Genomic DNA, 17338 nt, shown 5'->3' with positions numbered 1-17338 from the left:
GCTGTAGGTTTAGATCATCTGCATAAAATAAAATTAAAAAAGAGCCCCCCTCCCCCAAAAAATGAAAAAGGAATTCATATGGAATCAAGTATGATGTCATGCAAGTACTAGTTTAAAAGACACAGTACACAGAGACAGTAACCCCTGCAGTAACCATAAAAGCAAGGATTTAGATAACACCCAATTTGTGCCAGTCCCTCAGCTAGCCCTTATTCTCACTTAATTAACTGTGCAAGGGTCCACCTGCTTTGTATGTGATTGATTTTTTTGGTCTCTACTAACATCATTATGCTGAAGTTTTACTGTTTTTCAGCCCCTTTCCCCAGAGAGAACAACAGACATATGAAAAGATGCTCAACATCATTACTCATCAGAGAAATGCAAATTAAAACCACAGTGAGATATCACCTCACACCTATCAAGAATGGCTATCATCAATAAATCAACAAACAACCAGTATTGGCAAAGATGGGGAGAAAAGAGGACCCTCATGTACTGTTGGTGCAGCCCCTGTGGAAAGCAGTATGGAGTTTCCTCAAAAATTTAAAAATGAAACTGCCTCAAGACCCAGCAATTCCACTTCTGGGAATATATCCAAAGAAACCAGAAACACTAATTAGAAAGAATATATGAAAACTAGAGGCCCGGTGCACGGAATTGTGCACAGTGAAAGTAAATTAATTAGAAGGTGTCTGGTGGGACTGGGCGAGACTGGCCGGACATGTCCTGGAGCCAACCTCCCACGGATCCAACCCAGCCAGCCTGAGGTGGCGCCGGGGCTTGAAGGGTGTCTGCAGAGTGACCAGGGTCCCTTCAGCAGGTGGGGGTCCCTTGGCCTGGCCTGTGGGGATCAGGCCGAAACTGGCAGTCTGGCATCCCCCAAGGGGTTCCAAAGTGCGAGAGGACACTCTGCAAAGTTGCTGTTGCTCAGCAGCTTCTGCGTTGAGTATCTGCCCCCTGGTGGTCAGTGTGTGTCATAGCTATCAGCCAGTCGGCCAGTTGCTTAGGCTTTTACATATATAGACTAGAGGCCCGGTGCACAAAAATTTGTGCACTCGGGGGCGGTGGGAAGAAGAGGGGTCCCTCAGCCCGGCCTGTGCCCACTTGCAGTCTGGGACCCCTCAGGGGATGACCACCTGCTGGCTTAGGCCCGCTCCCCAGGGGATTGGGCCTAAGATGGCAATCAGACATCCCTCTGGCAGCCTGGCAGCCCTCGGAGGATGTCTACTTGCCAGCGGGGAGCAGGCCTAAGCTGCAGTCGGACATCCTTAGTGCTGCTGAGGAGGCGGGAGAGGCTCCCTCCACCACCACCGCTGTACTGGCAGCCATCAGCCTTGCTTGTGGCTGAGCAGAGCTCCTCCCATGTGAGAGCGCCCTGACCACCAGAGGGCAGCTCTTGCATTGAGCGTCTACCCCCTGGTGGTCAGTGTGTGTCATAGTGACCAGTCATTCCCAGTCTTTCTGCTGTTAGGGTCAGTTTGCACATTACCCTTTTACTATATAGGATAGAGGCCTGGTGCACGGGTGGGGCTGGCTGGTTTGCCCTGAAGGGTGTCCCGGATCAGGGTGGGGGTCCCGCTTGGGTGCCTGGCCAGCCTGGATGAGGGGATAATGGCTGTTTGCAGCTGGTCACATCCCCTTCAGGGTGGGGGTCCCCACGGGTGCCTGGCCAGTCTGGGTGAGGGGCTGAGGGCCGTTTTCAGGCTGGCAGGTGACTGAAGTTCCCAACCTCTCCTTTTTTTCTTTTTATTTTTTATTCTGGGATTTATTTACCTTCTATGGCTGTCACTGGAACTGAGAGCTGGCTTTAGCTCTGAGGCTCAGCTCCAGCTCTGAGACCTCGGTTGCTGAAAGCAGGTATCTGGGTTTGTTTGGCTTCTATAATTGAAACACTGTTGCAGCTCCAGCTCTGAGGTCCAGCTGTCTGAAAGCAGGTTTCTGGGGTTTGTTTAGCTTCTATAATTGCAACATAGTTGCTTAGAGTGCAACTCAGAGCTGGGCGGCCGCAGGCGGGGAACCTTGGCTTCCTCCATCACTGGAGCAAGAAAGCCTCCTGTTCGCTTCAGCTGCCTGGCTGCCAGCCGCCATCTTTGTTGGCAGTTAATTTGCATATTGCCCTGATTAGCCAGTGGGAAGCGTGTCAGAAGTACGGTTAATTACCATGTTTGTCTATTAGATAGGATAAGGGTTCATTGCAACATTATTTACAATAGCCAAGATTTGGAAGCAGTGTAAGTGCCCTTGTAAATAAATGGATAAAAATGCTGTGGCACATGTACACAATGGTATACTACTCTGCCATAAAAAAAAAAAAGAAGGAACTCTTACCTTTTGTGGCAGCATGGATGGACTTGGAGAGCATTACGCTAAGTGAAATAAGCCAGTCCAAGAAAGACAAATATCATGATTTCACTTATATGTGGAATCCAAGGAACAAAATAAACTAACAAAATAGAAACAGATTCATAGATACTGAGAACAGACTGATAGCTGTCAGAGGGGAAGGGGGTTAGGGGGCTTGGTGAAAAAGGTGAAGGGATTAAGTAAAGAAAAAAAATCCCACAGACACAGACAACAATATGGTGATTACCAGAGGGTGAGGGGGGTGAGGGGGCTGTGGAGTAGGTATAAGAGGGTAAGGGGGGCATAAATGGGATGGAAGGAGACTTGATTTGGGGTGGTGAACACACAATATAATAGATAGATGATGTATCATAGAATTGTACACCTGAAACTCAAATAATTTTATTAATCAATATCACCCCAATAAATTAAATAAAAATAAAAAATCAAAGAAATCACATTATAGGTTCATGTTTTTTTAAATCTCAGTATTTGTGATTTCAAAACAGAGAAACTAATGTTTATCAGGAAGTTACCTTATCCCTAGGAGTGTAAGGCACAAGGGACTTTAAAAATTCTAATTTATTCTTTGGTTTGACCTATTGCCTCTGTGTTCTCTTAAGCTTGGCTAATCCAAGTTGGATTGTTCTCTAATTAGAGCTTTAGAAGTTAAATATAAGAAAATCAAATAGCTGCCTTCAAATGAGATAAAACTAAGTGAAAGAACTTTATGGAGAATGTTAGTAGGGGGATATTAGTATCCTCATTTTATTACAAATAAAGAAAAAAACAAACTTTTCTCCTGCAGTCACAGGCCACTTACCAAACGCCCGAGGTTGTAGTAACAGTCGGGGTACTTTCTTCTGTGTCTGATTGCTGTCCGATAGCTGTGCTCGGCAGCTTCGAACCGTTTCAGGCTGTTCTGCACGATGCCTAAGTTCATCCACGCCGCAGCAAAGTCTGGCCTGGAAGGGCAGTTTGAAAAGGAAAACAAGGAAAAGAAAGGCTCAGGCCCCAAAAGGCGGGAGCTCATTTCTTTGCCACTAGCAGAATTCTAAGAACAATGCTTACTGTATTTGTACAGCCAAAGACAGCAGCTCCTCCGCTTCCTGTAGCTCGTTCCTTTCCTTTAAAATATTTCCAAGATTATTCATGGCATGAACATACTTGGGATTTAATCTGAAAGTGGAGAGAGAAAACAAGCCATCTGTTAATGTTCAGTTGTCTTCACTAAGCTCTCAGGAATTGGCAAGGGTATCTTAAAGTTCGTGTCTTTAAGGGGACAGGTGTTTTTTCAAAAATTTAATACATTTGTATTGATTTTAGAGGAAGAGAGAGAAAAACATCAATGATGAGAGAGAATCATTGATTGGCTGCCTCCTGCACAGCCCTCACTGGGGATCGAGCCCGCAACCCGGGCATGTGTCCTTGGCTAGAATCGAACCTGGGACCCATCAGTCCACAGGCTGACACTCTATCCACTGAGCAAAACTGGCTAGGGCAAGGGGACAGAGTTTTAACTCTAAAAAGTTAAAACAATCTATAATAATTAAAGCGTAATATACTAATTAGACCAGACATATGAAGCTGCTGCAGCGGGGGCCGAGGCAGAGGCAGTTAGGGGTGATCAGGTAGGCAGTCAGAGGTGGTTAGGGGCGATGAGACAGGCAGGCGAGCAGTTAGGGGCGATCAGGCAGGCAGGCAGAATGGTTAGGGGTGATCAGGCAGGCAGGCAAGCGGTTAGGGGCAATCAGGCAGGCAGGTGAGTGGTTAGGGGTGATCAGGCAGTCAGGTAGGTGAGTGGTTAGGGTGATCAGGCAGTCAGGCAGGTGAGCAATTAGGAGCCAGTGGTCCCAGATTGCGAGAGGGATGTCCAACTGCCCCTGTGGGATTGGGCCTAAACCAGCAGTCGGACATCCCCAAAGGGGTCCCAGATTGTGAGAGGGTGCAGACTGGGCTGAGGGATCCCCCCCCTTCCCCTGGTGCACGAATTTCGTGCACCATGCCTCTAGTACATATATATATAAATGAGACAGGATGCCTGCAGTACCTCACAGCTTCCCTATAATATCTGATGGCAGCTGTTTGATTGCCATTATCAGCCAGGTTTTTGCCAACATTGTAGTGAACCTGAAAATAGAGATAAAAACTTGGTCATTAGCTGATAGACTTCTTTCTTCAGAATAGGGATAACTATCATATCTTCTAAATGAAAACAAAAGGTAATGGTATTTAAAACTAAAACAACCCCCCCACCTCCCCACACCGGAACTTTAGCTAAAACCCTACAGGCTTGGCCAGGGGCTTGACCCATCTTGTAAGAAAAGAGTAGAAGAAAGAGAGATAACAAGCAGATGATACCACTACATAACGATATTTAACTAAAGAACTCACTGGAGAAAACTGAAAAATTAGGAAGCTGGGCTGGTTTTACTGCTAAACAAACCCTCGACTCCCACTCCTCTCTCACATACCCATGCCCCATTAGTACGACCAACATTCTACTTCCTGTTTTTATGAATTTGACTTCTCTCAGTACCTCATATAAGTGGTATCACATAGTATTTGTCTTCTTGTGACTGGCTTATTTCACTGAGCAGAATGTCCTCAAGGTCCACCTATGTTGTAGCATCTGTCAGAATGCCCTTCCTTTTTAAGGCTGAATAAACATTCCATTGTATATATACACCACCATTGTATATATACACCACATTCATCTGTTGGTGGACACTTAGGTTGCTTTGCATCTTTTAGCTATTGTTAACTAATGCTATGAGGTCCTGCTCTCAATATTTTTGGATATGCTATCCTATATAATAAAGAGCTAATATGCTAATTAGATTGGACAGTGGAACAATCTTCTGGAATGACCAGTGGGCGGGGCTGCGAGGCAGCCGGGGCTGAGAGTGCCCAGCCCCTTGCATGAATTTCATGCATCAGGCCTCTAGTATGTATATAATACATATATGTATATGAATATATGTATATGCTGTATGTATACACATACTATGTGTGTATATATATGATGAGGCAAAAGTAGGTTTGCAGTTGTGAGTGCATGAAACACAGTTTATTCTTGTATTATTATTAGTTATTGTATTATTTTCCATATGAACCTACTTTTGACCAACCCTGTACATCTATCTAGCCATCTTTACATATTTCCCCAGAAGTGGACTTGCTGGATCATATGGTAATTTCTATTTTTAATTTCTGAAGAACTAAAATGGTTGATTTTATGTTACAAGAATTTAACCTCAAATTTTTTTATAAAAGAGAATTTTTGGTGATTTGGTTGTAAAGTGGACTAGAAGAAACAGGACTCACAGCTGCAAAACTACCGGAAATTCTGAGGCATCTCAATGTGAGGGCACCAGGGTGGCTAACTTGCGGCATTTTCTTAAGAGCAATTCATTTGCTCAGAATCCATTACAAAGAAAGGAGTGGAAACCCGAACTCAGACCGAGGCAGCAGAAGTGCACAGAGTCATGAGGACAATTATCAAAAGTGCTTATTGATCATCAAAAGCTCCTTTTGGAGGCTTACAACACTGAGGGCCAACAGAAATCTCAGAGGAGATGATGCTATCTAAAGGAATTTATTCCATCAGGGGTACTAAGTATGACTAATAACAGTAACAGAAACACCAGCAGGGGGCAGGTGCTGAAGGAGGCCGTGAGGCAGGGGCAGGGGTTGGCATCGCACACATATAGTCTCTCCTCTTCACAGCATCCCGGACAGGCAGCTGCTATCACCCTCCCTTCCGAGTTGAGGGACTGCGTCGAGGTTCTGGGCTGGATTTGAATCCAGGATCCAAAGCCTGTGTTTGTTCTTACTCTATCACACTCATTTATTAGGGTGCTCGATAAAGATGAGCCATTTCTAGACCCACTCATTCATACCATCTATTACTTTCCTTAAAGTAAAATAATGTTTATTTGTGTGTGTTAAGGGCTGAATTGTGTCCCACTTCTCCCTCCAAAGTCCTATGTTGAAGCCCTAAACCCCATGTGATTGTATTTGGAGATTGGGTCTTTTAAAAAAGTCACTGAGTTAAAATGAGGTTCTGCAGGTGGGCCTTACCCAACCTGACTGGTGTCCTTACAAGAAGGGAAAACTTGGATACACAGAGAGACACCAGTGGTGAGTGCACACAGAGGACAGGCCCTGGGAGGGCACAGCCAGGAGGTGGCTGTCTGCAAGCTCAAGAGAGAGGCCTCAGGAGAAATCAACCTGCTGATACCTTGATCTTGGGACTTGCAACTCCCAGAGAATGAGAAAAAATAAATTTCTGTTGTTTAAGCCACTTAATCTGTGGTATTTTGTTATGGCAGACTGATATACCATGAAATACAATAATGGTTTAGACACATTCAAGTAGCTCACATTCAAATACTTCTAAACCCTTCTGAAAATAGGAGCACATCCTGCCTCAGCAATCCTAACCTACAGTTAGAGCATGTTTTCATAACTACTGATTATTTCTGAAAGGGCGGGGAGCGGTACACCGTCTTTAAGCACATATGTAACAGAGATTTGTTTTTTAACTGTCAATATTAAAGTCCATTCATCTCTTTTTACCTCATCTAACAAGAGAAATCACAAGCAAGGATACCACGGGTGATAGAAATATGCACTACTGCACAGCACACTGCATAATTTAAACTTCCTGGTCCAAACTACTGCCCATCCGTAGGTATTATCATCCTCAAATCATAGCTTGGAGGCCAGTTAATGCCATGGTCGGTTGTTGAAAAGTATGCTCTAAATGGTTTGATTGTGTGCCTCTCCCAACCCCAGCCAAGATGTGTTATCCACCTCTGGTCCCACACACAAAAGAACCACATTCGGAGACTCCAACCTGGGAGGGAGGCGGCTGTGGTCCTCAGAATACAAAGAGGGCTCTGAGGCACACTCCCTCCTCTTCCGCCCGAGCTCCCGCTGCTTTCCTTTGTTACGGGGAGATTCTGTTTTCTCAGTAAAAAGCTCAAACAAAGAGTTCAAGTGCCCTCTGCAGCATAAACAGTGTTCTGCCAGACACCCTCTGCTAGACACCTGCAAGGCCAGACGGGGGAAGATGAGGGAGGACGAGGGGCGCTCTGGGCATTCGGGCTGCAGTCATTTCAGTGTCACCACTTAAAAACCTGACATCGCTCTGTAAGTCAAGCCGTCCAGGAGGAAGAACTGGCACACAGGTTCGCCCAGAGGCCAGCCTCAGCCTCTGGGTTATGTGAAGGGAAGTATTGGAACAGAAAACAGCTGCCTAGATAACACACTATAAAAAGATAAAACAAAATAACCCCGACACCGTTTACTTAAAAGAGTGTCTAAAAAATGAGTGATTTCTGTTTCCAGGGAAGGTAAGAGATTGAAAAATCCTATTTAGTCTTGAGCTTTCCCTCCAGCCTTTGATTCCTGTGCTGAGGCAATGAACCAGCACAGAAGCCGCAGATAAAGCTACCTGCAACCCAAGGACACGTAAATTTAAAGGAGGTGAAGGCCACAGTAACGGAAGGCAGTTTTAACACCAGCAACAAAACCAGTTCGTGTCCAACATTCTGCCAAAGGTTGATGTTAAATTTAAAATCTTTTAAGGACCTAAAAGTCCTATAATCTATCCTGGGTCACTCCTTGAGGAAATCCCTCATTGTGGTATGTGATCCTTTCATTATGAAAAGAGTTTAGAATTGTATCCCAGAGTTGATACAAAGTGACACACACACTTTAAAGCCTTAAAAACTAAAAATGACTGTCAGCATAATTAGATACTTGGCATTTCACCATAGTAAGCTCAAGGAATTTAATTTCCATTTGGCTCAATTCAGTCACTAATACTGAGTGCGTACTATATGCAAGGCACTGTGGGTCACTCAAATGCAGACCAGGCACTGGTATTACCTGCCTACATATTGCAATCTTTTGAGAAAGATGAGCCTGTTTGTAAATCTGGGTCTAATCTAGAGCCAGGTGTCAACTGCTGGCTTAATATGCAATGAACATAAAGTGGATACCAGTGCAAAAACTGTATCTCCTGTAATGGAGTTGAATGCAACCAGTGTCTTCCTAATGGGATCTCCTCTACCCTGAAATCAACCTAGCTTTTTTTTTTTTTTTTTTCCTAAACGAAGTAAAGACAATTTTATAACGTTTCAAGTTATAGTGGCAAGTAAAATATAATCTCTCTTTGGCTCGGACTGAATGGCATTACTAAAAAAATTTCTTAGAAAGGACTATCAGCAGCGGGTTTATTTTGAAGAAGACATATAATAACTGTGTGTGTGCCCATGTGTGCACACCCTGTGTTTTCTGGCCTACAACATAAGAAGTCATGTCACTAGGACAGATAGATAGGCTCTAAATCACACATGTCCCATCTCTCCCCTCTCCCACTTACTAGAGTAATGCGGGCACTGTATCATATCAGGTCTTCAACTAGCCACCCAGATCATGAAGCTAGATAACACCAGTTTCCTTTTCCTATGCCTCACTTTCCACCATTTGTAATAATAATAATAATAATAATAATAATAATAATAATAATAATAATAATATCCTCTCTCTAAAAACCTTAGAGGGAATATAATGGAGATTAATGATAGAACCACTACAAAAAGATTTGAGTTCCTTATAGGGAAGAACTACTAGTGTATAAATAGAAGGCATAACTTCTGCTATTCAAATGCCAAAGTAAAAATAAAGCAAATCTATTAACATGCACAAAATTAAATCACAGGCAATTTGTTTTTAGTAATGGGGAGGCCAACAAATCAAATTAACGCTAAGTTTGAAGTAATTCACTTTTCTACCTAAGTCTCTTAACTATAAAACATGAACAAGGTTTTTATAATCCAAGATTAAGACAAACAAGGAGTCAGTATCTTTTATACTATTCTTCGCTTCGAGGTCACGATGTCAACTTTTCATTAGACTTGCTCATATAATTTTACCTGAAATCACCGCTTTTTCTTAGAGAATGTAAAAACAAGAGAGCTGCAGAGAGCTCTGTTTCTACCTCCTGAGGATGCATTTGGAGCATCCAAGTCTGATGACCCCAGGCAGAACGAACCCGTATTTAGTAATAATAATGATCTCCATGAGCAGAAATCCTTCTCATGGATTAGGTTAGGAATCTAACCGAACCCCTTGGCATCCCACTTTGAGCAAGTAACATTCCCTTCTTGCCAGTGAATGTGACGACCAAAACTCAGATGAGCCTACGAAAGCCAGCATTTCTTGAGCACCTGCTCGGTTCTCACTACCCTGTGAGGCCACATCAGATGCCAGGTTCCAGGAAGGCCTCACCACAAACCCAGGAGACAGGCATTATCGGCCCCCTTTTCTAAGGGCACTAAAAGTTCAAAATTTCATCCAAGAAGGCAGATCCGGTGAAGCAGAGAGCTTGGATTCATGAAGAATCCAAGTGAAAAAATTCCTTCCAGATGCTCCTACAAAAACACTGCAAGTTTTAAAGTCTACACCTTTATTTTCCCCAACCTGACAAAAGGAAGGAGTCACGAGCAGGTGACGCAAATGTGTACTAGTGCTACCATATAGCATCACTTAAACTCCCTGAATCAAATTACTGTCCCTTTGTAGGTACTATCATCTTCAAATGATGGCTTGGAGGGTGGTGGATGCTGTGGCCAGAGCATGTATTCTGAAAAGTGTGCTCTGCATGTTTCAACTGTGGGCCTCCTCCAGCGCAGACTGGATGTGTGGTGTTAGCTACCCTGCCACCACTTCAAAGGGAGATGTGACCAACTGGAAGATGAGTAAAACTTCCTTTAAGTAATCCCTTGCTTCACTGACACTGTCTTTTTTAATATATTTTTATTGATTTTTTTTAGAGAGAGAGGAAGGGAAAAGGGAGAGAGAAAAAAACATCGATGTGAGATCAAAACATCTATCGACTGTGTCATGCATTCCCCCTACTGGAGATCGAACCTGCAAGACTCCTAGGCATGTGCCCTGACTGGGAATCAAACCAGCAACCTTTCGGTGCACGGGATGAAGCCCAACCAAGTCATACTGGCCAGGGCAGACATTGCTTGGTTTTAATAACTTCTTTTGAATTATTGTGGCTCAGGAGAATTTTAATACATTTTATTAAAAGGACAAAAAAAAAAAAAAAAAAAGAAAGAAAGAGAAACCCAGAATTATGCTAGATTCTGTACGAAGGCACACATTCTTCTTATTCAGTTGTTGAATTGAAAACATTTCCTAGTAACGTCTTTCTGAAGACACAGGGCAGCCAACACACCTTAGCATTGAGAGGGCACACAGACAGGGCACTTCTAAAGAGCTGTTCTTCACTCCGCCACTCGCCGCTGCGAATTATGCACCTCAGCGTGTTTATGAATAGAATTCCCAGTACGAGAGCAGCGATTAGTTTCTTAAGAATAGAGAGACATGGTAAATGTCATGAGGAAAGTCCGTCCAACCATCCAACCGTCTGGTTACGAAAGGCACCCTCCTGGCCAGTAAGTACCTTTCTCTGTGTATGTTTACCGAGAGCTCCGCAGCCGAGCGTCAGCAGCATGCAGTACCCAGCACTGGGCAGGTAGAGGACTCTCTCGGCCACCACAAAGCCCACGCGGAAGAACAGGTTACTTGCGGGGAGAAACGGGATAACGAGGAATCCCAGGCCCAGCGTGAGGATCCTGGAAAGTGAGAGAGACGGAGATGGCTATTTGTAGCTATCTCAAGAAAATGTGCTACTCAACATTAAAATAGTAAAGGCTGTTTTTTCAGGCCATCCATTGAGAAAAAGGCATTTGCAGCAGCAAAACGCTGTCATCAGTAGAGAGGGCTTAGCCTGGCAATATTAAAAGATGTAAAAATCTTACAGAGGCACTTAGCATCAAGCACAAGGATAAGACTTACAAGTCACACGATTTATAACAATGAGGTTAGAATGACAATATTTGTGAGGCCTTATTCATTCATCTACTCCTAACACACCTCAAACCATGTAGTTCCTATATAAACTATATATAAACATACATAAACAACTGGCCCCAATTAGTCTAATGTAGTTTATATAGGAACAAAAATCCCCCTACAAACTTAACAGGTATAACACTAATTAATTAGTTTAGACTTTATAAAATCTGAAATAAACTAATACCATTTTGGGGGGGTTACAACTCCACAAATTTCAGTCAAGTAGAAGAAGGCTGGGTCTAGGCTATCATTTCTAATGTCCCATATGATACAAGAGGATGAATTGGGAAACTAGGTCAAATTTGCTGGCTCCTTCCTGGACCCTGTGCCTACAGTATGTTAGAAATAAAATCTAATTGCACATGTACAAGTGAACTGGGGCAAAAGTTTGTCGACCTTTAGAATTACGAACCAATTTAAAACACAGGTACACTTGAACCTTAATTTATCTTGAGAAATTACTAATCTAAATCCATACATACTTATATGTAAAGGAAATCATTTTAAATAGTTTTCCTTCTCACGAAACACATTTGTTTTTCCTCCAATTTTATTCCCAATAACCTTCCCCTCCCCACCCTTTTTTTGTGTGAGAAAGGAATAGTCTCTGGGGCAGCAGTTTATTTTGTACCAAACAACAACAGAAAGAATCACTATGGCATCCACCAGGGTTTTCTGAAGGAGAACTGTGAAATAATGGGCACAACACACATCAATTACACTCTCTGTTCTGACCATAAATTACTCTTTACCACCTACCGAGAAAAGGGTCTCAAAATGCTACGTACTTCTGGGGGAGGGGAGGAGGGGGAGATCAGGCAGTCATCCATACCCCCTCCTCCGAGTTCACTCGCCACCAGTTGAAGCCAGCGATGGATTCCGAATGGGTGAACTCCTCCTCGTCATAAATATGCATTGGAAATAAATGTCCTCAGACATGACTTCCACAAAATCGTTAAAATGATCGGTGACGGATTTAGCAAAATGCTTCTGACTTAACCCAGGGTGGAAGTTAAAACTCGGCGCTGTCTCTTACCTTCTCCTGTGACTGTCTGCAGAGCACAGGGCTTGGCATATCAGGCCAATTAGGCAGAACCAGAGTGCTGCCAGTGCAATTACCCTCCAGTCCCCGGCGGACTTAATGAGGGGGATGCAGCCCATTGACCAATCAAAACACAGCCACCAGGGGCACAGCAGCAGCCAGGCATTCAAGGAATAGTAGTAATTATAGTTTATGGCCTGTCAGTCAAAAGGAAAACAAACATTTACTTAATACTAAACTTGAAAATATACCTATGTACCCTAACTTCACTTCTGAGGCATTCATAGGCTTCTCTTCCAGGAGAGCAGTTATAGAAAATAAAATGCTGCCACTTTCGACAATGGGTGAGGGCACTAATTTGCAATGTATTAAATGCATTGAGATTTTGAGAGAAAAAGGCAGCGTAGCTGCCAGACTCTGCTATACAGTTCTTCCATTTCTGATCAGTGCCCCATTTATGTAGTGAGGCCCGAAGTCTGTGACCCAGGAAATCTGAGGCCCAGGGGTCACCTATGTGCCTAACAACGTAAGCACAGGATTCTATGCTGTTTCTCTTGATTCCGGTCTCTATGAATGCACTGCTCAGCACTGACACCCTTGCCTTCAGATAAAGCCAACCTGTGCAATAAAGAGAGTCTTGACGCCATTGGACTTTTAAAGATACCACTGATATTGCTGTATTTCATCTTAACCCCGCCATGCCAATTTCCTTTATAACAAAAGTCTCGGGGTTAGGAGACACTAACGAGGCCGGCGAGAAACCTGACGTTAGAAGATACCACTCAATTTTGATTAGAGTGGAAATACAGGGGGCTTCCACCTGCTCAGTACCCTGATCAAAGCCTGGTTTCATCCTGGAATGTCCTTCGTGACGGCAAACAAACACGAAGGGGTTCCATTTATTAGGGATTTTGTGGGTGTGCGGGGAGTGAGAGGCGGAGGAGGGGTGAAGGACCGGGGAACTGGGTGGACACACTCAGAACTCACCCTGACCACCACGCTGTCGGCAAAGGACGCGGGGTTGTCCACCTCGGTGAAGGGTGGCGGGCCGGTGCCCATGATTTTCCAGCGCACGTAGAGCACCCCGGCTCCCCCCACGGCCAGGAGGGTCATTCTGAAGAGGAGACCCCCATTTCTGAGCACGCCAATGTACTGCAAAGACACCGCAAAGCCCCTGATGTCACAGATTTTCAAACAGAAGTGTGGCCCAGCCAGGTACAATTGTGCAGCAATTCTACCTGAACTGTGCTGACACTGTGCTTTAAAAGGCTGGCTATTTTAGAATTCAGACTCACAGGAAGAACTTTGAAAATGGCATTTTAAATCAGCTGGTACTTGACATTTTCCATGTCAGGGTTGGAGACAAAAAGTACATACCTCTAATGACTTGTCCTTGTGTAGTACCTTCTGGACAATTTCCAGAACATTTAATTTGCCTATCACCAAGATGTCAAAGACTGCATTCAAACCCTAAGGAGGCAAAACAAGGCAATCAATGATGTGGGCACCTAACTCTGATTAGGTAGCAATTATACTGCACGATTATATTGGTAAATCTAGGTAAGGAATATAGTGCATTAGGTAATTATGGCAGACTTCTTCAGCTCTTGGAAAAACCACCATTGTTCCTATGAAATTAGCTCATGGTAATATATCAAGTTTATTAGCTAGTAAATTCCTGTTAGTCATAATTTCATAGTCGGCATGTTAGAATACTATAAGATTTGGGATAACTAGAAATTTGGACCTCCTCAAAGGTCATTCCTTCCCCCTTTTTTTTCCTGTACACTAAGAGCCCCTTAATTGATATAACAGAGTGGTTATGTGGGCAGCTATTATGCATACAATGACAAAGGCAGCCATCAGCCTCAGAAACCCAGCCACATAAGTAAAGACACCTCAGGAACCCCAGGTGCTGACTGACTTAAGCAAGTGCAGCAGAAGCAGGAGCAGAACATGTACAAGAATCTCTGATGGGCCGTTGGAGATCCCTCAGCTTCAGACTCCTAATTGTCCACCAGCTTGCTATTCTCCTTTTCTTTTTTGTAATCCTCACCCAAGGATATATTTTACTGATTTTAGAGAGAGGGGAAGTGGGGGGCAAGGAGAAAGAGATAGATAGATCAGTTGCCTCCCATACACATCCCGACTGGGGATTGAACTTGCAACCTGGGTATGTGCCCTGACCAGGAATCGAACAGGCATCCTTTTAGTGCACAGGATGATGCATGCTCCAACCAACTGAGTCACATGGTGCAGCTTTCTGTCCTGCCCAGCACACAGCCAGACTGCATTTCCCAGCCTCCCCTGCAGCTACGTGCGGTCATGGGACTGAGTGTCAGCCTATGGAATGTGGGCAGAAGTGATAACGCCCCATCTTGGAGGTTTGGTTATAAACCTGGACACCCTCCACCACTTGGGTTCCCCTTCCCCCTGGCTGTGAGGGAGACGATGAGGATACTCACTGAAGGTGGCAGGGGCTCCGCCAGCCTGGGCCACTGTACGGAGGACAGTCACTCCGTCACGCGAAGCCCTGTCCACGATGGCCAGGTGAATATAAAAACGCCGATTCTGTGATGCCACTGGGTTTTGAGAGTGAGATACTGCAGCTCTACCTGTGCTAACAGCTTCTAATACCACCATGACAGTTTCTTTCTAGCAGGTGAGGGCTGCGTCCGCAGCTATTACACCTGTAGTTTGTTACAGGCTGAAGGCCAGATGAGCCTTGGATTCTATTGTCTGCGTTGCAATGGTCTTCCCACCGTTGTCACTGCTGCAGGAAACATCATCTAGCACAGTGGTTCTCAACCTTGGCTGCACATTAGAATCACCTGGGAATCTTTTTAAAATCCTGATTTCTGGGCCTCATCCTCCGGAAATTCTGTTTCTTTGTTACTAATGTTGTGCCCCCCCCCCCCCCCATAACAAAGAAACAGAATTTCCAGAGGATGAGGCCCAGAAATCAGGATTTTAAAAAGATTCCCAGGTGATTCTAATGTGCAGCCAAGGTTGAGAACCACTGATCTAGCAGAACTCTGTCCAATCTGGATAAAGTGGTCAGAATACATACGGCGTATTTGGATAACACTGACCCTAAATGACTTGCATCTTTTTAATATGGGGCTTCGTGGCAAAGATCATAAATCATCAGAAGCCAGTGGTGATTCGTGGTTTTCAGAGCAAGGATGACATCCCTACTTAACCCTCTCCCAGAAATGCTGGGAGCCATTCATTAGCCAATACACGGGCCAGTGCTGGATTAATCATTTCAAGAATCCTGATTTCATTCACCCAAGCGACACATGATTTAGTGGGTCACAGGAGGCCATTTCTGCCCGGGCGTGAACTATTTTCTAGGAGGCAGGGCTCCCTGTTGAGCTGCTGCCGTCACTGTCTTTTCACACCGTTTGTGCTTCTGCCTGTGAGCTGTAGGACAGTCACCACGGGTGACGGGGCCTTGCCGTCAGGGGCACCGAGCCAAACACACGTTTGGCCCTCCCTCCTCCTTCCCACTTAAATGTATCATCAAAACGTCCACATCCTCAAACTGTCCACATTCTTATCAAATTTTTGAAAACAGCTAAATTTCACCATATCCTTTTTCACATAAATTCAAACTGTAATGGGAGTCACCGTGGGTCCTTGTTAAGTGGAGATTTGGATGCAGCAGTCCTGGTGTGGGGTCTGAAATCTAAATTTCTAGTACGTCCCAGGGGATGCTGATGCTACTGGGCCTCAAACCACACCCTGAGGAGCATGGGTTCAGAGCGGTGGTTCTCAAGAGGATGACTTTGCCCCTCGGGGATGCGTGACTATGTCGGAGACATTTTCGGTTGTTACAACTGAGGGGGTCCTACTGGAGTGAATGGAGGCCAAGGATGCTGCTAAACATCCTACAGAGCACAGGACAGCCCTCCATAAGACAAAAGATCTAGCCCTCGCTGGTTTGGGTCACTGGATAGAGTGTCAGCCCACAGACTGAAGGGTCATGGGCTTGATTCTGGTTAAGAGTATGTACCTTGGTTGCAGGCTCGATTCCCTGGCCCTGGTTGGGGTGCATGTGGGAGGCAAATAATCGATGTATCTCTCACATTAAGGTTTCTCTCTCTGTCTCTCCCTGCCCCTACCACTCTCTCTAAAAATTGATGGGAAAATATCCTTGGGTGAGGATTAACAAAATAATAGATCCAGCCCATGCCAGGCCAGCGTGGCTCAGTGGTTGAGCATCAACCTATGAACCAGGAGTCTAGGTTTGATTCCTGCTCAGGGCACATGCCCTGGTTGCAGGCTCGATCCCCAACAGGGGGTGTGCAGGAGGCAGCCGATCAATGATTATTTCTCATCATTGATATTTCTATCACTCTCTCCCTTTCCCTTCTTTTCTGAAATCAAACACACACACACCCACACACACACACACACACACACACACACACACACTAGAGGCCCAATGCATGAAATTCGTGCAAGAGGCTTGGTCCTCGCAGCCCGGTTTCATCTGGAAGGTCGTTGGGCTGTCTGGTCTAATTAGCATATTATGCTTTTAGTATTATAGATATCAAACATACATACACACACACACACACACACACACATATACATATATTAATAATAAAAAGACTTTTAAACAAAGGAAAGAAAAAGATCCAGCCCTAAATGTCAGTAATAGCAAAGTTGAGAAACACTGGCTTAGACCAAATTGTTACTTTTAAAAAGTAACTCCTGAAATCCAAGGATGTTGGCACAGTAATTCCTTCTACACCATCTTGTACAGTAGATAGCTAACCTTAACATTATGGACCAAGTCAATAAAACCACTGATCTTTGCCTGACTTGTGTCAAACCCCAAATAGCTCTGACTGCCTTTTCTTCCCCAAGGTATTCCTACCTGGGCCATTTACACCCCTCACCTTTGTTTTCCATTTCTCTGCCTCTGCTCACATCTCTGATTTCTAGATTTCCCTCTAATAATGTGAGGCAGAACACTGGCTAGAATAGAGAAAAAAGGAA

General features: G+C 44.4%; 1 protein-coding gene across 9 annotated transcripts in view; it reads right to left on the bottom strand.

Moving 5' to 3' along the window:
* Positions 1 to 17338, bottom strand: part of TMTC4 (transmembrane O-mannosyltransferase targeting cadherins 4) — a 59057-nt gene that overhangs the window by 14552 nt on the left and 27167 nt on the right. For 8 of the 9 annotated variants that reach the window (XR_004965735.1, XM_036297146.1, XM_036297145.1 and 5 more), the window contains 8 exons: positions 13706 to 13798; positions 13316 to 13480; positions 12323 to 12525; positions 10832 to 11003; positions 10604 to 10735; positions 4394 to 4473; positions 3415 to 3522; positions 3167 to 3308 (listed from right to left, as the gene is read on the bottom strand). Coding sequence is in view for 8 of the 9 variants with exons in the window: in XM_036297146.1 (XP_036153039.1) it covers positions 3167 to 3308; positions 3415 to 3522; positions 4394 to 4473; positions 10604 to 10735; positions 10832 to 11003; positions 12323 to 12525; positions 13316 to 13480; positions 13706 to 13798 (1095 nt within the window). In the remaining variant the exon portion in view is untranslated. The remainder of the gene's footprint in view (positions 1 to 3166; positions 3309 to 3414; positions 3523 to 4393; positions 4474 to 10603; positions 10736 to 10831; positions 11004 to 12322; positions 12526 to 13315; positions 13481 to 13705; positions 13799 to 17338) is intronic. The other variant, XM_036297148.1, reaches the window with a different exon arrangement.

Source organism: Myotis myotis, unplaced genomic scaffold (assembly GCF_014108235.1).
Source record: "Myotis myotis isolate mMyoMyo1 unplaced genomic scaffold, mMyoMyo1.p scaffold_m19_p_3, whole genome shotgun sequence".
In the NCBI taxonomy this organism is placed as follows: Eukaryota; Metazoa; Chordata; class Mammalia; order Chiroptera; family Vespertilionidae; genus Myotis; species Myotis myotis.
This window is presented reverse-complemented; position numbering and strand designations above follow the sequence as displayed.